This window comes from Geotrypetes seraphini, chromosome 7, assembly GCF_902459505.1.
Source record: "Geotrypetes seraphini chromosome 7, aGeoSer1.1, whole genome shotgun sequence".
Classification (NCBI taxonomy): domain Eukaryota; kingdom Metazoa; phylum Chordata; class Amphibia; order Gymnophiona; family Dermophiidae; genus Geotrypetes; species Geotrypetes seraphini.
In genome coordinates this window covers 111,927,232-111,950,247 of record NC_047090.1, presented here as the reverse complement: position 1 = coordinate 111,950,247, position 23,016 = coordinate 111,927,232, and the positions used below count along the sequence as shown (strand labels likewise).

Below are 23,016 nucleotides of genomic sequence, written 5' to 3'. Positions count from 1 at the left end.
CCCCTCCCTTTTTACTAAACCGCGATAGCGGTTTTTAGCACAGCGAGCTGTACTGAATGCCCTGCGCTGCTCTCGATGTTCAAAGGCTCCCTGCTCTAAAAACTGCTATTGCGGTTTAGTAAAAGGAGGCCATAGTGCAAAATATAGACAGCAGATATAAATTCTCAAAACAAACACATTTTGATAACTAAATTGAAAATAAAATCATATTTCCTACCTTTATTGTCTAGTGATTTCATGAGTCTCTGGTTGCACTTTCTTCTGACTGTGCATCCAATATTTCTTCCTTCTTTCAGCCTCCTGTATGCTTCCTCTCCTCTAGACCTCATTCATTCCCCCAACTTTTTCTTCCTCTCTCCTTGCCCCCTTCTTTCTTTATGTCTCTCTCCATGCCCCCTTTCTCTCTCTCTCTCCATGCCCCCTTTCTTTCTTTCTCTCTCCATGCCCCTTTCTCTCTCTCTCCATACCCCCTTTTTTTGTCTGTCTCTCTCTCTCTCTCCATACCACCTCTCTTTGTCTCTGTCTCTCTCCATACCCCTTCTTTCTTTTTTTCTGTCCCCCCTTTCTTTCTATCTCTCTGCCCTCCCTTTCTTTGTGTCTCCCTGCCTGCCCCCTTTCTTTCTTTGTCTTTCTTTCTCCCTGCCCTCCCCCAAGCCACTGCCACCGATTTCTGCTCTCCCTGCTTCCCGATGCGGTAAAGAGGACGCAGAAGTGCTGGGCCGAGCAGCCTTCTTCACCCGATGTCAATTTTGTAAATGACAGACTTTCTGGAGGTGATTTTCTGCTGCTCCTTGTGACCCTGGGCAAATCACTTAATCCCTCCCATTGCCCAAGGTACATTAGATAGACTGTGAGCCTGGTGGGACAGACAAGGAAAAATGCTTGAGTACCTGAATAAATTCATGTAAAACCAGTCTGAGCTCTCCTGGGAAACGGTATAGAAAAATGAATAAATAAATAAATGCCACGTGGAAGCAATGAGGATCTTTCAGATCAGGGGTAGGCAATTCTGGTCCTTGAGAGCCACAGGCAGGTTATCCACAATAAATATGCATGAGATAGATTAGCATATCAAGGAGGCAGTACAGGCAAATTCATCTCATATATATTCATTGTGGATATCCTGAAAACCTGACCTGCCTGTGGCTCTTGAGGACCGGAATTGCCTACCCCTGTTCTAGATCTGTGTAGGGATAAATGACAACGAGAAGAGGAACGCCAGATATGACAATGGTGTGAGTGCCTAGAAGTAAATGATGACATGGGGACAAATTTTTTCCTATTCCGGTGAGTTTTTTTCCTGCCCCATTCCTGCAAGCTCTGTCCTCATCTCAAACACTTTAAAATCAAGTGTTTGAGGCCTGTGCAGTTAAGGCAGAGCTTACAGGAATGGAGCAGGGACAAGAACAGCGACAAAACTCACAGGAACGGGATGGAAAAATTATGTTCTTACCTGTTAATTTTCTTTCCCTTAGACGCAGCAGATGAATCCAGAGACCAATGGGGATAGCACACATCTACCAGCAGTCTGAGATAGAGAAACTGATTAACAGGTGGTCCTATTGGCTGGCACTCCTCCTATATCTCCAGTATAGCTCCTTGCTCAAGCATCCATAACCATCAATAGGCATAGCAGGTAAAAAACTTCTTTCCCATAACAAATCTCAAAAGGCAATAATACAGAATACAACCCTCAATAATAACAAACTTCGAAAGTTGGAAAAGAAAAAACCGACAATATCCAGAAAGGGTGGGGCTCTGGATTCATCTGCTGCGTCTAAGGGAAAGAAAATTAACAGGTAAGAACATAATTTTTCCTTCCCTAGCAACAGCAGCAGATGAATCCAGAGACCAATGGGATGTAGCAAAGCAATCCTCAATCTGGGTGGGAAGCAAACACCGCCTCTGCAACAACCAAAGCACTAAACGCATCTACCACATGCGCCCCCCACATCCAACCAGTAATGCTGAGAGCAAGCACTCTCGGAAGACCAAGTAGCTGCGAGACAAAACTCCTCCAAGGAAAAAACCTCTGGACTGAGTCCAAGAAGTAGCCATCGCTCTGGCAGAATGGTCATGAAGTTCTTTCGCCAACCGCTTCCCTGACATCAAGCAAGCGTAAAGAAAGTCCTCCTGGACCCATCGAGCGATGGAGGCTTTGGATGCCGCCATACGTTTGAGGCGTCTCGTGAAGAATATAAAAAGGTGATCTAAGCAACTAAAAATCATTAGAAACCTAGCTCGCTGAGAACGCTACACACTTTCAAAAAATGCAGTGAATAAAAGCACGTCTCCCCATTTCTCCTACCAGGATGAAGGAAAAGTGAGAGTGACATAAAAGAAAGGATGCCACCTCCTTAGAAAGAAATTATGGACCGTATGAACTGACACCCCAGATTTTGTAAATCAGAAATAGGAATCCCTGCCAAACAAAGCCTGCAACTCAGAAAACTGCCGAGCTGAAGCCATGGCCACAAGAAACCCCGTGTTCAATGGCACAGCCCTTTAGAGTATCAAAAGACAAGGATGAAATGAAGCCTTCGGTAAACTGCGAAGAAGTACCTTAAGACTGTACTCCGGACCGGGCTTTCTAAGAGGTATTCGAATATACCGTACTCCGTTTAGGAACTGAACTACATGAAGCTGAGAAGGAAGTGAAGAGCAATATACCTAGCCCTTGTAACAAGCTAAGAATGGCACTTGAAGCTGAAGGGAATTTAAAACTAAGCCCTCGGCAATACACTTGTGTCAAAAAAGAAATCAAGATCCCCTCAGAATGAAGTGCAGAAGGTCAGGGAATGGCAGGAATAGAACTGTAGGATCTGTAAGAAGAAAAAAATTCTCCTAGGAAAAATCAAGTTTCGCAATGTAAAGAGGAGTATACTGGAACCATGAAAACAGTACGAACTCCATGCAACGTGAGCAAAAAGCACAGTTACTTACCGTAACAGGTGTTATCCAGGGACAGCAGGCATATATTCTCACATGTGGGTGACGTCATCTACGGAGCCCCAGCGCGGACAGCTTTTCAAGCAAACTTGCTAGAAGTTTCAAGTTTGCACACTGCACCACGCATGTGCATGCCTTCTCGCCCACTAGAGGGCGCATCCCACCTCGTGGTCCTCAGTTCCATAACTAGCAGAGAAGCCATCCCCGGGGAGGCGGGCGGGTTGTGAGAATATATGCCTGCTGTCCCTGGATAACACCTGTTACGGTAAGTAACTGTGCTTTATCCCAGGACAAGCAGGCATGATATTCTCACATGTGGGTGACCTCCAAGCCAACCAAAAAAGGGCAGGTGGGAGGATGGCAATTCAGGAAAACAGATTACGCAACACCGACTGGCCAAACCGGCCGTCACTCCTGGATAAAGTGTCCAGACAGTAATGAGAGGTGAACGTATGAACCGAAGACCAAGTGGCAGCTTTACATATTTCCTCCATAGGAGTGGATCGGAGGAAAGCCACTGAAGCTGCCATCGCTCGGACCTTATGCCCCGTGACTCGACCCGGGGGCGGAAGTCCGGCCTGAGCGTAGCAAAAAGAAATGCAAGCAGCTAACCAGTTAGACAGAGTGCGCTTGGAAACAGGATTCCCTAATCGATTAGGATCGAAGGACAAAAACAATTGAGGAACCTTCCTATGAGACCTGGTGCGTTGAAGGTAATATGCCAACGCCCTCTTACAGTCAAGCGTGTGAAGCGCCGTCTCGCCAGGATGGGAGTGGGGCTTCAGAAAGAACACAGGAAGGACAATGGACTGATTGAGGTGGAAATCAGAAACAACTTTAGGTAAAAACTTAGGATGGGTACGGAGAACCACCTTGTCATGATGAAAGACAGTGAAAGGAGGGTCCGCAACCAAGGCTTGCAACTCCCCAATCCGCCTAGCGGAGGTGAGGGCAATCAGAAACATCACCTTCCAAGTCAGAAATTTCAAGAGAGACTTGTTGAGTGGCTCAAAAGGGGGTTTCATCAGTTGAGCTAAAACCACATTCAAATCCCACACGACTGAAGGAGGCTTAAGAGGGGGACAAACCCTGAGTAACCCTTTCATGAAGCGCGTCACCAAAGGATGGAGCGACAGGGGACGCCCATCCAGATGTTGATGGAAAGCAGAAATAGCACTAAGATGAACACGCACCAAAGTGGTTTTCAGGCCAGAGTGCGACAGATGAAATAAATAGTCCAAGACCGAGGACACCGGAACCAACACCGGATCCAGGTGAAAAGACGAACACCAGGTGGAAAACCTGGTCCATTTCTGCGAATAACAAAGCCTCGTCGAGATCTTGCGTGAGGCTTCCAACACCTCCCTCACCGATTGAGACAGACCAGGCGAAGTTAGGGAGCAAGAAACCAAGCTGTCAGGTGTAATGACTGAAGATTGGGATGTAACATGGATCCTTGACTCTGAGACAGCAGAGAAGGAAACACAGGCAGAAGAAGAGGCTCCCTGGCACTGAGCTGAAGCAGCAGGGAGAACCAGTGCTGACGCGGCCACCGAGGTGCAATGAGAATCATCGTGGCAGCGGACGATTTGAGATGTACTAACTAGAGAATGACACGGTGAAAAAATTGGTCCCCGTCACCGCCCCGTCCCCGTCTCACCATCCCCGTCACCGCCCCGTCCCCGTCTCACCATCCCCGTCACCGCCCCGTCCCACCATCCTCTTCACCGCCCCGTCACCGCCACTGCCACCCCATTCACCGCCCCGTCACCGCCACTGCAATCCCATTCACTTTTCTTTATTTACGTATAAAGGAAACATTCTTTAAAACTTTAAAACTTAGTTAAATATTAGTTAATAACTATACAAAAACAAAACACGCAGAGAAAAAATTAATTAATATAAATTCCCTGACTTCCCTGCACTGTCCCCCCTTGAAGGTCTGTCCCCATCCTGAAAGCCTGATGTCCCCCCCCCCGACGTCCGATACATCCCTCCCCCCGAAGGACCGCCGACTCCCCAACAATATCGGGCCAGGAGGGAGCCCAAATCCTCCTGGCCACGGCGACCCCCTAACCCCACCCCGCACTACATTACGGGCAGGAGGGATCCCAGGCCCTCCTGCCCTCGACGCAAACCCCCCTCCCCCCAACGACCGCCCCCCCCCAGCTTCAAAATGATGCCTGAAGTTACCTTGGGGGTTCTGAGCACTATTAATTTTAATTTATTACAGCACTCCAGAAATATTTTTCTAATTGTTTTAACTTGGAAAAGCGAACCAGGATTGTCTTAATGAAAGGCTTATGTTCTGCACTGCAGCCCTCCTGCCCTCGACGCAAACCCCCCTCCCCCCAACGACCGCCCCCCCCAGCCGACCCGCGACCCCCCTGGCGACCCCCACGACCCCCCCACCCCCCTTCCCCGTACCTTTGGTAGTTGGCCGGACAGACGGGAGCCAAACCCGCCTGTCCGGCAGGCAGCCAACGAAGGAATGAGGCCGGATTGGCCCATCCATCCTAAAGCTCCGCCTACTGGTGGGGCCTAAGGCGCGTGGGCCAATCAGAATAGGCCCTGGAGCCTTAGGTCCCACCTGGGGGCGCGGCCTAAGGCACATGGTCGGGTTGGGCCCATGTGCCTCAGGCCGCGCCCCCAGGTGGGACCTAAGGCTCCAGGACCTATTCTGATTGGCCCACGCGCCTTAGGCCCCACCAGTAGGCGGAGCTTTAGGATGGATGGGCCAATCCGACCTCATTCCTTCGTTGGCTGCCTGCCGGACAGGCGGGTTTGGCTCCCGTCTGTCCGGCCAACTACCAAAGGTACGGGGAAGGGGGGTGGGGGGGTGGGGGGGTCGTGGGGGTCACCAGGGGGGTCGCGGGTCGGCTGGGGGGGCGGTCGTTGGGGGGGAGGGGGGTTTGCGTCGAGGGCAGGAAGGCCTGGGATCCCTCCTGCCCGTAATGTAGTGCGGGGTGGGGTTAGGGGGTCGCCGTGGCCAGGAGGGGTTGGGCTCCCTTCTGGCCCGATATTGTCGGGAAGTCGGCGGTCCTTCGGGGTGGGGGTGCGAGTGGTCCTGCCGGGGGGGGGATGTATCGGACGTCGGGGAGTCGGCCGGGCAAGAGGGCTTGGGCTCCCTCTTGCTCCGATCGCGGGTGCGGGTGGGAGCGCGTGCGAGCGGTCGTTCGGGGTGGGGGTGCGAGCGGTCCTGCTGGGGGGGTGAATCGGGCGTCGGGCAGTAAATAGCGGTTCCTAGAAGGGGGTACATTGGCCCGCGGGGACAAACCTGTTCACCGTTTCCGCGGTCGGTTGATGGCCTTGTCCCCGTCACCGCAGCGACTGCTAGTTTTCTTCCCCGTTTTCGGCGGTGACCCGCGGCTTAAATGCGGTGGCCGCGGGTAAACCGTCACCGTGTCATTCTCTAGTACTAACGTTCGCATGATCAGGGGAAAGGGAGGGAACGCATACAGGAACCTCCCTTCCCAATCGAGAAGAAAGGCATCGGCCTCCAGACGGTCCCGGGAGTACATCCGAGAACAATACAGGGGCAGTTTGCGGGTCTCCGGAGAGGCAAACAGATCCACCTGCGGCGTTCCCCAGCGAGCGAAAACCTCGCGCAGAACTCCGGAGTGTAGAGTCCACTCGTGCGGTTGCAGAAGTCGACTGAGTTTGTCCGCCAGACAGTTCAGTTCTCCCTGGATGTAGACCGCCCGAAGGAAGATGTTCCGGGAGACCGCCCACTCCCAAAGGCGAAGAGCCTCCGAGCAGAGGGGCCAAGAACCCGTGCCACCCTGCTTGTTCACATAGTACATCGCCACTTGATTGTCCGTGCGGACGAGGACAACCTGATTCTGCAATATGTGAACGAATGCTCGAAGTGCTAGAAAGATGGCCCGAAGTTCTAGCACGTTGATGTGACACCGACGGTCCTCGGCTGACCACAGGCCCTGCGTGCGAAGACCGTTGAGGTGGGCTCCCCACGCGTACTCCGAGGAGTCTGTGGTCAGAACCTTGCGAAAAGGAGGGGTGAGAAACAGTAAACCCTTGGACAGATTTGAAGAGTCTGTCCACCAACGCAGCGATTTCCGCAAAAGCGGAGTCACCGCAACGAGGCGAGACACCGGATCGTACTCTTGACGCCACTGGGAAGCGAGGGTCCACTGAGGAATCCTCAAGTGCAGCCTTGCAAACGGAGTGACGTGGACCGTCGATGCCATATGACCGAGCAGCATCATCATGCGCTGGGCCGACACCACCGACAGTTGAGAGACCTGACGGCCCATCCGCACCAAGGCTTCCAACCGCTGGGGCGGGAGATAGGAGCGCAGGCGCACCGTGTCCAGCACCGCGCCTATAAATGGAAGAGACTGAGCCGGGCACAACTGTGATTTTGGAAAGTTTATCTCGAACCCGAGGCTCTGCAGGAAGGCAATAGACTGTCGGGTCGCTGAGATAACCCCCTCCCTGGTCGGGGCTTTGATGAGCCAATCGTCCAGGTAAGGGAACACATGAAGCCCACGAGACCTCAGGGCTGCCGCAACCACCACCATGCACTTCGTGAAGACTCGTGGGGACGCGGCCAGGCCGAAGGGTAGGACCCTGTACTGGAGGTGCAGATCCCCCACCTGGAATCGTAAAAATCTTCGGAAGGCGGGATGCACCGGAACATGGGTGTATGCTTCCTTCAAGTCGAGGGAGCACATCCAGTCCCCTTCCTCCAAGAGAGGATATAAAACCGGGAGAGATAACATTCGAAACTTCTCCCGGACCAGGAATTTGTTGAGCTTCCTGAGGTCCAGTATGGGGCGCAGGTCCCCGGTCTTTTTTGGGACCAAAAAGTAACGGGAGTAAAACCCCGTACCCCGCTGGTCCTTGGGGACCGGTTCGACCGCCCGAAGCACCAATAGGGCCCTGGCCTCGGCCAGAAGGGTCGGCAGCTGCGATCGGTTGCAAGAGGCTAGAGTTGGGGGATGGTCCGGTGGCGAGGACACAAAGTTGAGCGAGTAGCCCTCGGAGACGGTCCGGAGCACCCAAGCGTCTGAGGTTATCTCGGTCCATGCCATCCGGAAGAACCGAAGACGCCCCCCGATAGGAAGGGGTTCCTGAGATTTCGCGGAGGGGAACCCGCCCCGTCCGCTCAGCCCGTAAAAAGGAAGGCGCGGGTTTAGAAGGACCCTGCGCTGGAGCTTGGGTTTGTCCCCCTCTGCCTCGCTGAGACGGACGCCTCGGAGGTGGCCTTGAAAAAGCCGGAGTCGACTTCTGAGGATATCGACGCGGCGGAGGACGGAAAGGTTTCTGCGGCGGGGGTCTAGGTTTGGGGCGGACCAGGGATGCTAACGAGCGCTCCTGCTCCGACAACCGCTTGGTCGCCGCATCTAAGGACTCGTCAAATAACTCGGACCCCACACAAGGCAAATCTGCAAGACGTTCCTGCAGGTTTGGGTCCATATCGAGGGTGCGAAGCCAGGCCAGGCGGCGCATGGCCACTGCGAAGGCCGACACCCTCGAAACCAGCTCAAATGCGTCGTACACCGCATGAAATAGGTACAACCGCAATTGAGACAGGTTGGACATAAACTTATCAAATCCTGCTCTTTGGGAGTCCGGTAAGGAGTCTCGATATTGAGGAAGGTCCTTCACCATGCCACGCAAATAGGAGGAAAAGGTGAAGGCACATTTTTTCCTTCCATGTAAGGCATTTTTTATACATTTCATGCATAGTAAGAGGCTTAAAGAAAAGTTTTACAAGATATAAACAGTAGAACCTTGGTTTACGAGCATAATTCACTCCAGAAGCTCGTAAAACAAAATGCTCATATATCAAAGCGAGTTTCCCCATAGGAAGTAAGGGAAATTCACTTGATTTGTTTCCCCCCCTGAGGCCACTAGCACTGCTCCACCTCAACCCCCACCCCTGAGGCCACTAGCACTGCTCCACCTCAACCCCCACCCCCGAGGCCCCGGTGCTGCTCCACCTCACCCCCCACACCCAAAGCCACTGGCGGGCTTCCACCCCCCCCCCCCCAAGAACCGGCATGGCCCCCCCTGTGAACCAGCATCCCCCCACCTGCCCAAAAACACAAGCCTTTACCTTGATCTGGCACCAGCACACAGCACCAACCCACAGGACGTGCTGGTGCCTGAAGATCCTGCCTCTTGCCTGGCCTGAGCCTTGAGTATCTGTGCATGCTCAAGGCCTTTTGGCTCCCGCTCTCTCTGAGATTGGTGTTGAGTGCCAGATCGGGGTAAGGGCTTGTGTGCGGGGGATACCAGTTCGCACGGGGGGTGTTCACGAGCGGGGGGGGGGGGGGCCCATGCCGGTTCTAAGGGAGGGTATTCACGGGCAGAGGGGCGATGCCAGTTCTCGGGGGGGGGGCCTCACAAATCGAGTCAATGCTCAGTTTGCGAGACACGATTTGCTCATCTTGCAAAACACTCGCAAACTGAGGTTTGACTGTATTGTCTATTACAGTAATTTACATAAAATAAGATTATAATTCTTAAAGGAGCAGGGGGGCCCCCAGAAACTGAGGCTGATGCCAGTCATGAGGGTCACCTATGCATCGATTCAGAGTGGCATGCCCTTTGCCAAGTTCTCCCCTTAGAGGCAAAAACGCAGGTTGCACTTTGTCTCCGCCATCCAGGGGAGCCACAACTGCAGGGAGTGATGTTGCAGGGACCATCTGGACAGAAGGGAGTGCTGGAGAGGACGCATATGAGCTCTTGCCTAGGGCACCACTTCCAAGGAGGCCACTATCAAGCCCAGCACCTGCAGATACTGCCAGGAAGATCACAAGGATCTTTGTCCCGAGCATCTGTTTGCATGGCTTGGAGAGAAAAATGCATCTCTTTGCCATGTTGAAGAGGACTTCCAGATACTCTAAACCAGTGTTCTTCAACCTTTTTACACCTAAGGACCGGCGGAAATAAAATAATTATTTCGTGGACCAACAAACTAATAAGAGTGAAATTTTTAAAAACCCCATTGCCGCCCTGTCCCCATGAGCTCGGTCTCTTCAACCATCTGATCCCATCCGCACAAGCCTCAAATAGTTATGATTTTATATTGAACATATTTTATTAAAGTATAAAAAGAAACATTCTGTACAATTGTCATTTTATAAATATAAATAATAGATTTACGAACATCGTGGAGAGGTGTTTTCCTTCTTCGTTGGGCTGATTCTGTTTTGCGGTACTTGGGGGTTAATATTCCGCTAGACTTATCTAGCTTATATCGGCTGAATGTAACCCCGTTGTTTCAGGCATTACAGAATAGGTTGCACCTTTGGGAGACTCTTCCTTTCTCACTCTTGGGTAGAGTACACCTGTATAACATGCTTCTGGTCCCCTGTTGGCTTTATGTTTTTCAGGTCCTTCCTCTTTATTTGACATTTCGTGACGAGCGCCGATTGGAACGACTGGACAGAAATTTCTTTGGGCCGGTAAGAGACCTCGTTTGCCTTATAAGCGGGCGACGACTCCCTGGTACAGAGGTGGCTTGGGCTTATTGAATCTCCGATATTTGACGATTGGTTGTGGAATGAGGCATATTAATGACCTCTTTAGGGGTACTTCAGCGTTTACTAACTCATCTCTGGAACTTTCCTGCTTTTCTTCTACTCATTTTAGTGCCTATCTTCATTCTATCCCTTCTCTTGAACCTGAGTCTCTTTCTATGAAAGCCTTACATCAACCCTTGCGGAAGGTGTGGCGTTGGGTCTGTAAATTTCACACTCTTTCTCCTTCTGTCTCTCCTTTCTTGCCTATTCGTTTTAATGGTTCTTTCTTACCTGGGATTGATGGGCCGAGTTTTGCTCGGTGGGAAACAAGGGGCATTCAATATCTATTTCACTTGGTTACTGATGAAGGCACCCCTAAATCTTTTGCTCAGTTGCAAGCAGAATTTGATCTCCCTGTTTCTGACTATTTTGCTTATATGCAAATCCATCATTACATCTCTTCCTTACCTTCTAGCTCCTTGCAGGCCACCTGTCATGAGACTTTGTCTACGGCCTTTACCCTTGGTTCTCAACAAACGGTCCCCCTCAAGTTTCATCATCGCCACTTGAAGGATGAATGCCCTTTGTTTGACCACTCCCGGTTGCGAGATGCTTGGTCAGGTGATCTTGCTGTTGATTTACCTTCTGATGTCCTCCTTCAGGCTGTCCGTCGACTGCCTGCTTTTCGTAAATACACTACCTTTTGGGAGCAACATTTTAAATTGATTTTTCGGTTGTATGTTTCTCCTAAAAGGGCATATTTGGCTCACTTCCGTCTCCATGCAGCTTGTCTTCGCTGTCAGGCTCCGGAGGCCAGCTTGGGCCACATGTTTTGGACTTGTCCTCAGGTACAACTTTTTTGGACTGCTATATTTGCTTTCGTGGAGAATCTTTGGAATGTCACTATTCGCGGTTCCCCTTTGATTTTGTTTGGGACTATTCCTCACTACTTTCCACGCTCCAAGGGAGTTGCAGCTTTCCTCAAGTGGTCTATTCTGATTGCTTTGAAATGCATCCTGCTGAAATGGCTTGAAGCTGAGACTCCAGACTATTCCCTTTGGAGGAGTCGCATGATTTCTCTCTTGATGTGGGAGCGACGGGATGTGACCGATTTGTCATCTCGCCAGGGCCATCTTTTCCAGACTACTTGGGAACCTTTCTGGACTACTTTGACCCCTCTGGCTCGCAGCCGGATACTTAACTGAGTTTTGTTTGTGCTTATCCTTTTGTTCCTTTCATGTATAACTCGCCATTTTGATTCTTTGTTCTTTTGTGTTTGGAAGGAGGACCCAGGGGTGGGAATGGGGGGGGGTGTTTTGGTTGGGGTTTGGGGGGGAGGATCTTTTGGGGGATATTTCAAACTTTTGAGCTGGTTTTGTACTTCTTGTGCTACTCTGTTGTTTTCTTGATTGCTCAATAAAATATATTTGACCATAAATATAAATAATACAGGGCAAGGATCAACAAAACCCCCATCTCCCTTCCCCTTCACATATATCCCCTCTACTATCAAGAAAACTGAATAAGCCAAATTATTACAGAATGCTACACAAATATGCTAACAGAATACCGCAGTCACACATGGCAGGAATGGTGTTAGGGGGATTGCAACTAGGGCAACTACCTCCTGGTCAGAGAGAGCCCTAAGCCAGCTGGAAGCTAAAGAAGCACTCCCCAGTTATGTCTAACATCAGCTCTAGCAGGATACATATTTTAAATCTGATATATTCTAATCACAAGATAGAAATAAATTTTTTTTTCTACCTTTTGTCATCTCTGGTTTCTGCTTTCATCATCTTTTACTCTCTTCCATCTCTGCCCTCTGTCTCTTCAATCCAGCATCTGCTCCTTCCATCCAGTGTCTGCCCTCTCCCCCTCCCATATGGTATCTGCGCTCTTTCTATGCCCCTCTCTCCTACACCAGATCTAGCATCTTTGCCCCTCTTTCCTTATTTCTCATCTGACCCCCCTTTCCAGCATCAATCTCTCTCTATTTTGTCATTCCTCTGTCTCTCCCCTTTCCCTCATTTGATCTCTCCATTCTATCCTGACTCCTTCCCCTCCTCTAATCTCCCTGCCAGCTGTTTCCTTCCAATTTTCCTCCTCCCTTGTCCAGCAGTACCTTCTCCCTTTCTTCCTCCCCTTATCTAACAGTAACTCTCTTCCCTTCCCCTTCTCCCCTGTCAGCAGTATTCCCTTCCCCTCCCTTGTCCAGGAGTATCCCTTCTCCCTTTCCTCCTCCCCTTATCCAACAGTAATTCTCGTCCCTTCCCTTTCCCTTCTCCCCTGTCAGCAGTACCCCTTTCCCCTCCCTTGTCCAGGAGTACTCATTCTCCCTTCCCTCTCTAGCAAATGTTTCCTCTATGTAGGCTAGCGACAGCTCTGTGTGCTTTTAACTTCGGCACACAGCTGCTCCTAAGCAGTATTTTAGCCGCGGTTTCATGAGGCAGCCTCGGGGCCTTTGATAGGCCAGCCCACATCGCATCATCGAAGTGGACTGGCCTAGCAAAGGCCCCGAGGCTGTCTCATGAAACCGCGACTAAAATACTGCTTAGGCTGTGTGCCGAAGTTTAAAGCACACAGAGCTGCCGCTGCTGGTCTGGGGGTGTAGAGACAAAGGCAGGAGCAGGAGACGCACGCGGCAGGAATCCGGTGGTGGAAGGCAGGAGTCCCGGCATAGCGATGGCAACAGGAAGTTGCATGTCAGCTGACGCCGGCACCTTTTGTTGAAGCAGAGACCCGAATCCTCCACGGACCGGCAAGATTTTTTTTGCAGACCGGTGGTTGAAGAACTGTGCTCTAAACACTGAGTCAGCTGAAGATGACTTTTCCAAATGTTGACTATCCAGTCTAGGTCTTGTAAGAGGCTCACCACCTGCTGGACCGTGAGCTCGCAATCCGCCAGAAAGGGGACTTTGATCACCCAAATGTCCAGGTAAGGATGCACCTGGACCCTCATCTGGCGAAGGTAAGCCGCTACAACCACCATCACCTTGGTAAAGGTGCATGGATCCATGGCCAATCAAAGAGGAACGCTACAAACTGGAAGTGGCACTGAATCATATGAAATCTCAGGACTGTGAGCTGGAAAGATGGAGATGTGACGATACACCTCCATCAAATCCAAAGAGGCAAAGAATTCTCTTGGAGCTATCAGAGTTATGATGGAGCGGACTGTTTCCATGTGAAAGTGGGGGACTTTCAGGGACTCATTTACAGACTTCAAAACAATTCACATAAAGACACCTTTCAAGGAATAGTTATGACTGAGTTTTCTTCATTTCCCTGGTTGGAATGTTTTTCTAACTCTGGGTTTTCTCTGCTTGCCCATTCCCTCTGAGCCACCTAGTCACACTTGCTGCAAACCTAATCCCTGAACCAGATAGAAAAATAGCCTTACTCGGTCAGACGAATGGTCCATCAAGTCCAGTAGCCCATTCTCACGGTGGCCAATCCAGGTCACTAGTACCTGGTCAAAACCCAAGAAGTAGCAATATTCCATGCTACCAATCCAAGGCAAGCAGAGGCTTCCCCCATGTCTTAATAACAGACTATGGACTTTTCCTCCTGGAAATTGTTCAAACCTTTCTAAAAACCAGCTATGCTATCTGCTCTTACCACAACTTCTGGCAATGAGTTCCAGAGCTTAACTATGTCTCTGAGCTTTTCCTATCATATGTAAAGCTCTAATTTGCAAATTCATATTATTACTCATAGAGGAAAGTGTTCTTTGTCACATATAATATTCTTTAAGGGCAGGTACTTAACTTACCATGAGGTACAGGAGGAGGGAAACCAGGAAACTGTGGAGGTGGAAGCCCAGGCGGAAGAGCTGGGATTCCCATAGGAGGCCGATTCAAGTGAGGTGGGAAAGACATTCTTTAAGCAACAACCTATTAGAACAATATAAAAAACTGTCAGCATCACAAACTGTTTTTATATGCTGAACACTTAAATAATAAAATACATTTATACATAAATACGAAGCAAATTTTACATTTAAATCCAACTGCACAGCAAACATTTTAACTACCCTGTAAAGTCTTCCCTTCAAATAGCCCAAAAATGGGGGTCTCGGTTTATACCCATGGGCTTGCCTGAAGCCCTGGTGGTCCAGCAGTGAGGACAGGAGTGATCTTTCCTGCATCTTGTACCAGCCAACTCTCCCTCCACCCCGACATGGTGATCTAGTAATGAAGTGAGGCAGGAGTGATCTTCCTACACTCCGTCCCAGTGACAGCCGCAATCAAAAATGCCTGCCAACAGTTCCTGTTGCAGTCTCGCAGTCTTTTTTTATGCTCATCAAAATGTCCATCAACTATTCAGAGAAGGATTTTAAGTCTACCAATCAGAAGATATACTATGTGCAACTCTCAGTTTCTTAGACAGAACTGGGGCTGATAAGACGCTCAGTACGTATTGTTCAGGTTTATTTCAAATTTGATAATATCGCTTATAAAACTTCTAAGCAATGTTGCCATATAGTAAAAAAAAAAAAGTTAGCATAGGAACTTGAACTCTCCTTAAAATGCAATCTCTAATAATTCCCTCTCCAATTTAAGTACACCTAGGAGTAGGGTCTACATGCAAGCCAGCCCTGCACAACATACGGCCCAATTCAGCTCTCACTGTAGCCCGCGCCAGAGTGCACTTTTAATGTCCGCCCACCCACTTCCTGGTGTTTTAATTTTAAATCTTCAGACAGCTGCCGCGTAAATGAGCAAGCATGCCCTGGAGCAGGCCTGCGCTACACAGTGGCTGCTTGAAAACTTGAAAGTGTATCCAAACTTCCTGCTACCGTCGTGTATGCTGGGATTCCTGCCTTCCTCGTCTTCTCTCCCCACCCCTGAACCAACAGAAGCAGCTCAGTGTGCTTTTAACTTCGCCATACAACTGCCGCTAGCATTAGTTTAGACATGGTTCCATCAGGCAGCCTCTGGGCCTTTGCTAGGCCGGCCCGCTTCAATGATGCGAGGCGGGCAAAGGCCCCAAGGCTGCCTGATGAACTGCATCTAAACTAATGCTAGTGGCAGCCTTGAGGTGAAGTTAAAAGCACACAGTGAGCTGCCACTAGGCTAGAGAAAGGAGAGGTATTGCTGGACAGGGGAATGGAGAAGGGGTACTGATGGACATGGGGGAGGGAAAGGGAAGAGAGAAGAGGTACTGCTGGCCTGGCAAAAGAGGAGAGAAAGGAAAGGTGCTACACATTTGGAGGGGTGTGTGAGATGATGCGTGGGGAGAGAGCATGTTGGATTTTGGAAGGGATGAGGGACGCCTCTCAAGGTAAGAGGCAAGGACAGAGAGAGAAAGCGTGCAGAAGGCAGAAAGTGTTGGACTCATGGAGAGGGGGAGATGGATGAGGAGGACAAAAGGAGGGAAGGAGAAATGTCACACTCGGAGGAAGGGGGAGAGGGCAGAGAGTGAAAAGTTGGACTCATGGAGGGGGGGAAGAGAGAAAGATATTGGTTAGGTGATGAAAGGAGAACCGGAGAAGCATGCAGGAGGAAGAGAAAGAAATGTTGGACTAGTGGAAAGGAAGGAAAAATGTTGGACTGGGAGGGGGGCCAGAAAGCAGGAAGGGAGATGGATTGCAGGGGGCAGAAAGGAGGAAGGGAACTAGAAATGTTACACTGGGGGGGAGGAGAGATGACTAAAGTAAGGGAGAGATATCAGACCAGAGAATAGAAGGGAAGGAGGGGAGCCTGGTAGCGCTATAGAAATAATAATAGTAGTAGTAGTAAAAAGAAATGCCAGATTAAGGGAAGGAGATGAGAGAGATGCCAGACAGGGAACAGGGGAAAGGAAGGAGAGAGATGAGGTCGGACCACTGGGGGGGGAGGAGAGAGATGTCAGACCAGGAAAATAGGGAGGGAAGGAGAGAGAGATAGTAGATTTTGAGAAGAAAGCAGAAAAATAGGAAATATTAAATGTTAAGTTAATGCCAAAGTTGGATGCAAGGCAGAAAGTGAAGACGGAGAGAAAAACAGTCAATGGATAAGAAGGCTCTGGAGGAAAAAACAGGGGAAAAAAACAAAACCACAAAACCTAATATGCAGAAACCAGAATGGAATTGTCCAGATCAGAATGATGTGCACTAAAAAAATGTCCTCCAATTCATCTGATAATATAAAAAAACGTTATTTCTCCAATGTCACAATGATGCATACAACGACTCAATGACTCGACATGTACACATATCCCTCATTATTCACGGGGGATAGGGGCAGAGCCGGACCGCAAATAGGGAAATACCGCGAATATCCAGCTCTGACCCACCCCTGCCTCCCCCCGGCATCCAGGCCTTTACCTGGTGGTCTAGCGGGCATTCGGGGCAGGAGCAATCTTCCTACACTCCTGCCCCGTGTAGATCGCCAATAGGAAATGGCTGTAGGGAATTCCCGTTGTAGTCTCAAGAGACTATGGGAGCTCACGGCAGCCATTTCCTATTGGCGATCTGCACTGGGCAGGAAGATCACTCCTGCCCCGAAAGCCCGCTAGACCACCAGGTAAGGCCAGGATGCCGGAGGGAAGGCAAAAATATGGGGGGGGGGGGGGGTTTCCCCCCCAAAAAAAACAAACAAACAAAAAAAACATGATTATGTGAAATCGCGAGTGGGGAAACCACGAATGGGGAGGGGGAAGTGTATGTGTTTCGGCCAATAGGTCTGCCTCAGGAGTCTTGAATTACTGAGAATGGCATTTGCTGAATCCTAGCTAGACTGCTGTTAAAATGGGAGGAAACTTGAAATAAATGATTTGGGATCAGCCGGCAGTCTATAATTTCCCGGATCACCTCTGGAAAACTTTTAAATAATCAGCGTCATGTTGGCCACCTTCCAGTCTTCAGGTGCTATGCGATCCCTTAGTTCAGACTGCCTTGCTTCCCAACTCGCTGCTGTTAATGTTTAAAATTTGCACAAACTTCTATGTCAGAGACCGCGAAGCAGGACATGGAAGAAGAGGCTAGCTAGCAAAGGGAATTACTATTGGTTAGAGAGAAGCAGGAACACAGCTTTCTCCTCTCCACATTGCAGTGAAAGGAGAAAGCTGTGTTCCTGCTTCTCTCTAACCAATAGTAATTCCCTGTGTTAGCCTCTTCTTCCACACTGCAATGTGGAAGAAAAGGTTAGCATACTGCAATTTTAACTGCAGTCTAGCTAGGATTCAGCAAATGCCATTCTCAGTAATTGAAGACTCCTGAGGCAAGCCTATTGGCCGAAACATGTACATGTCGAGTCATTGAGTTGTTGTATGCATCACTGTGACATTGGAGAAATAAAGTTTTTTTATATTATCAGATAAATTGGAGGACACTTTTTTAGTGCACATCATTCTGATCTGGACAATTCCATTCTGGTTTCTGCATAAGAAGTTCCTGGAAACATAGTTAACAGCACAGAAAAATAACATCACCAGACACCAAAGGTGATTTTATATATACTGATTGAAATGTGTCAGTTTTGAGAATTTATATCTGCTGTATATATTGTGTGTATATGAAAAATGAATGGAAAAAAATTACATTACAATTAGTAAAGGGGGTGGGATCTGGGGAAGAGCTTAGGTGGGTCTAGGGTGGAATTTGAGAGTCTGTGGTTGGGGGTACCCAGTTGATATTTGCGAATTCCCTGCTGGCACGCCCTACTAGCATTTCAGGGCCTGTCTAGAGGGCCTCTGTGCATGCGTGGATGTCAGCGTGATGTCACACGTGTGTATGATGTCATCACGGTGACTTCCACGCACTTCTGGGAGCTTATACGACTAGGGTTTTTATTGCCATATAGGGCCTTCATATACTTAGCATTGCTATTAATAAAAAAGGTTCTATTAAAGCATTGGGTCTCAGATGCAGCGGCCTCTTTCCCTCAATGGCTGCAGAAAATGCATGAAAATGCATGAAACTGCTGCATTGAGAAAGACTTTTCACTTCTCTTCCCGCATCGAAAAGTTAACTTATGTCTCTTTGTGGAAAACCTTTCAAACAGTGAGCAAGGGGATTGTCCCAACCAGCCATGTGGTTCTGGTCTGATTCTCCAAACATGTCTTTCTTTTCCTGTGCTTGCCTGGGGGATGACTAGTTAGAATGGAGTGTTGTGTGTGTAGTTTGATTGAGGGCTGACTGGTGAGTTTTTGTATGGTATCTGGTTTATGGTAAGGAATGTTAGCCTGTTGCAGTGAGGGGGGGAATTTGTTCTTAAAATGATAATGCAGCTTTATGGTTGTGGCCCTGAGGGGTGTGACTGACCTCTTTCTTTATGTTCATTGAAGATCCTTGGTTGTAGGATGTGTAGAATATACATTTTTAAAAGTAAATTAAGTCATCACAGTAAACAGGCTCGAAGTGGCCTAGGTTTTCCAACTTGTGAACATTGTTATGCTGTAAGCCTTCTGAGATTTGGCCTCCGAGTATAAAGTTGCACCTATCTTGCATATTTTCTCGTAGAAGAAGGTAGAGAGGGTCTCAATATCTAAGTTTGTTTGTAGGGATCGATTGTTTCCTTGCGAGGCAGAGAATCTGCATTTGACCCAAAGTCAGTCCACCTTGAATCTTTCTCCCTCAGTATCTCTAAACTAAGGAAAGACAGAACCTACTGGCAGCTCCCTAGAGGGGGGGAAAACCTTCATATTGGCACACTGGTGTCAAATCATTTTAGGAGAGTTTAGCAAAAGTCAAGGAAACGAACTTATGGCTCATTATCTTTTCCTTGGTTCACAGAAGCCCTGAGGGCAAAGAAAAGGGAAGTCAGAAAAGCAAAAATAACTTGGTGCAAAACGCAAAGCACTGAGTACAAATAAAAACTCCTTGATGACTACAAACTAGCAAAACATGAGGCAAAAAAGGTTTATTACTCCAAACTACTATCAAGATTCCAGAAAGATCTAAGACTTATTTTCACTCTAACAAAAAAAAACTTTTTAATTGATGACATTTATTGATCAACCGGCTCAGATTATGTAGACCTCAATCATATCTCCCCTCAGCAATCTCTTTTCCAAGATGAATAGCCCTAACCTCTTTAGCCATTCATTCCCTTTATCATTTTGGTCACTCTTTGAACCATTTCTAATTCCACTATACCTTTTTGTAGATAAAGCGATTAGAATTCAACCATCCCTTTCCTAACAATCCCTAGCATCCTGTTTTGCTTTTTTGGATTTGGGAAATCATGACTATCCTATTAAAAAAAACAACAAAGCATTTAATCTCTACCTGTATGCAGATTGCTTTCAAGGTTGGGTTTTTTTTTTTTTTTTTAAACTTAAAAAGGGGTGTTCTAAATTTAATTACATCTGTTACATTAAACTTGTCAATAGTGGTTTCAAAATGTGTCCTTCCGATTATTTTTCAGTGAAAAGCAAACAGCTCATCACTTAAATAATAACACATTTCGTGTATAAAATTAAAAAAAAATAGTAAAAGGATCCTGAAAACAAAAGTTACCACATCTTACACACGGGAACTTCAACTACCATTCCAGATAGACGCTAAAAAAATAAAATAAACATTAGATAAAATAAAATACAAACCCGCGATGGGCTTGACCCTGACGCGGCAAAGAAAAACAGAGTACGCGACTAGGCCTCAACGCCCGACACCAATAAAAACAATATGCAAAAAAATAAACACATACGAAACAAACCCAATATAAAGTAACTACTTATGGACCTTAACTGCTGATGATTCTTCAACATATTTTCTAGTCACTGACGTACATATCTTATATTTTCCCTAAATCAGACGGCTCTGCCCTGCTTCTCCATTAGCTTGAATTACTACCAAGACGCATAGCATCCGGCTTCGTCACCTAGGAAATCACTTAGAGACACACATCAAGACCTTCAGAAGAAAACTAAACACAATACCAACACAAAATATTCACGGACACGGTCCGACTCCTCTACAGGCCTTTCTTCGCAATCATCTCTGCGTACCGAAAAAACCGTACCACGCACGCGACGCTACCGGAAAGTGATTAATGTGTCTGAAATTGCAATTCCTCACCCGACTACTCCACATGGCTTGCAATCATTACTTACCAGTCCTCGGCAGATAAGGGCCCTTTTTGCGCGTTTTATTTACAGCGAAAGATCGTCTGTGAAGCGCCTCACCACCAGCTTCTCCAACGCAGGAGGCAGAACACGCTCTTCGTCGCCTAGGCCGAACTGCTGCGGAGATCACGTGACGTAACGTGAGTCCGGCGACCCCGTACACCACGACAAAAAGGAAAGTGAGGCGATGGGAGGTGACGGGTGATCATAGAGTGGAGGGACTAGAGTGAAACAAACGGATTGACTTTCTCTTACATCTCTGTGGTTGGTAATGTGTAGGTTTCTTCACTTACGTAGCAGGCTTCAAGTCTATAAACATATGAAGTGTTATTGATGGCGGGCGGGGGAGGAGTTGTTCCCGCATGGCTTAAACTGCCTTGTTTCAGATGTATATTTTTCTGTACCTGCTAGGTCATCTGTCAGGGTTCTATTCTATGTCATCTCGTTGGTGCTATCCCTCGGACCTGACTCCCTGGTGTCTGAAAAAAAAAATCACATACCTGTGCTATTCCCTGCCTCCTGAACCACTCAGCAGCACTACTATACAACCCATATACAATGTGGTCACCCTAACTCTTGTCTTTACCGCACACATGCCAACATCAGCAAGCTGAGGTGGCCAAGGAAGCGGGCCAAGAGGCCAAGGAGGAAGTGGAAGTGGACCAGGGGGCTTGGGGGGTGCCACTCCAGGGCACAGAGGATCAGTGGGCAGATATGCCACCCCTGGAGGGGGACAAGAAGGGGGAAGGAGGAAGAGCTTTGGGGACCACCCACCCTAGGGTTACCAGACATTCGGGAAAACCTGGATATGTCCTCTTTTTAGATGACTATCTGGGTGCCCGGATGGACTTTCCAAATGCCAGCAATTTGTCCAGGTTTTGGAAAGCTCTGGCTGCATCTGAAGGGTCTCCGAGCATGCACGGATGACATCACATGTAGATGTGGCCTGGAAGTCAGGCATGAAAACATGACTCTTTCTGTGGGCGAGGATGGAACAAGGCATTGATGGTGGAATGGGGCATGGCCATGCATCTGGGATTTTACAAATCAAAATATGATAACCCTAACCCACCCAGCCCGAAGGACCTACAACACCCACCCCTTGTGAGCACCATATACAGCTCCTGCAGCAAGTCTCACCGAAGCACCACAACATGTTGCAGGAGTTTGAACAGAACAGGCTGCTCCTTCAGCAAATGGTGGGGCCCTTGTAGCAGCTGCTGCAGATATTTCAGCAGCCTCTTTGAGAGACTGAGTAGAGGGGCACAACAATGGGCAGACTGTACAGGAGTAATAGATCCAGTTGCCAACTGTGGCCAATACAGCTTACAAGTAGCTGACAACATCCCAATGACTGAATAGGACATAATGAGGCCTTTCAGTCAATCAATTTGTACCTTTGCTTAATCTTTGTAAACCACATAGAATTTCATGGTATTGCGGTATATAAGCTGTTATTATTATTATCATTATTATTTCCTTCCCATTTCCTGTGGACTTCACCAACTGCATTTCATCAGGACATCTGGATAAATGTGGTGGGACATTATCAGCCTACTTGCTGTTACTGGCTGCTATGCTAAATGCTGTCACCACATTTTCTTCAATAATTGCAAGAGTAGATGTATTATGTTGAAAATGTGATGTTTAAGGTTAATGCAGTTTGCTATTGGGTCTTTTTGTAAACATATGTGTCCTGATCCTGTGACTACAGTAGGGAGATATGGATATGAGTTATGAATAACGTGACCATTTATTTTTTTCATCAAAATGGGACATCTATTAATTGTCAGTCCCGCCCCCAATCCTGCCCTAGCTCCACCCCAATCCGACCCTAGCCACACCCCCAATCCTGCACCCAATTTCTTCCATTTATTTTCATGTACACATATCTTATTAATTCATAATGGTAACCATAAAATTAAAAAAAAACTACAAAGCACACTATACGCAGAGAAAATGTTAATTATCATTTATATTTGGGGGGGTTTCAACGATGTCAAGGCAGATGGCTTTAAAATATGCAAGGTCACCTCAGTAACTATAGAAAAATAGACAAATATACTGCAAAATATAGACAGCAGATATAAATTCTCAAAACTGACACATTTTGATCACTAAATTGAAAATAAAATCATTTTTCTTACCTTTGCTGTCTGGTGATTTCATGAGTCTGGTTGTGTTTCCTTCTGACTGTGCATCCTTTCTTTCATTTCTTTCTGCACTCAGGCACAATAATTGTCCCTTTCTATTCCCTCCCTCCTTCCTATGTCCTTAATGCCCCTTCCTATGTCTTTCGTGCCTCCAATGCCTCCTTCCCATGTGCTTAGTGCCCCTTCCTATGTCCTTAGTGCCCCTTCCTATGTCCTTAGTGCCCCCAGTGCCTCCTTCCTATGTCCTTAGTGCCCCTTCCTATGTCCTTAGTGCCCCTAGTGCCTCCTTCCCATGTCCTTAGTGCCCCCAGTGCTCCTTCCTATGTCCTTAGTGCCCTCATTGCCTCCTTCCCATGTCCTTAGTGCCCCTT

General features: G+C 48.1%; 1 protein-coding gene across 9 annotated transcripts in view; it reads right to left on the bottom strand.

The window, feature by feature from the left end:
* The window catches only part of RBM25 (RNA binding motif protein 25), a 285,496-nt gene extending 264,814 nt beyond the window's left edge, over nucleotides 1–20,682 (bottom strand). For 5 of the 9 annotated variants that reach the window (XR_004540227.1, XR_004540229.1, XR_004540228.1 and 2 more), the window contains exons 1-2: nucleotides 20,481–20,682; nucleotides 14,215–14,335 (exon numbers count right to left, since the gene is read on the bottom strand). Coding sequence is in view for 6 of the 9 variants with exons in the window: in XM_033953497.1 (XP_033809388.1) it covers nucleotides 14,215–14,320 (106 nt within the window). In the remaining 3 variants the exon portion in view is untranslated. The remainder of the gene's footprint in view (nucleotides 1–14,214; nucleotides 14,336–20,480) is intronic. The other 4 variants (XM_033953489.1, XM_033953490.1, XM_033953491.1 and 1 more) reach the window with 3 other exon arrangements.
* Between the last annotated feature and the right edge of the window lie 2,334 nt (nucleotides 20,683–23,016).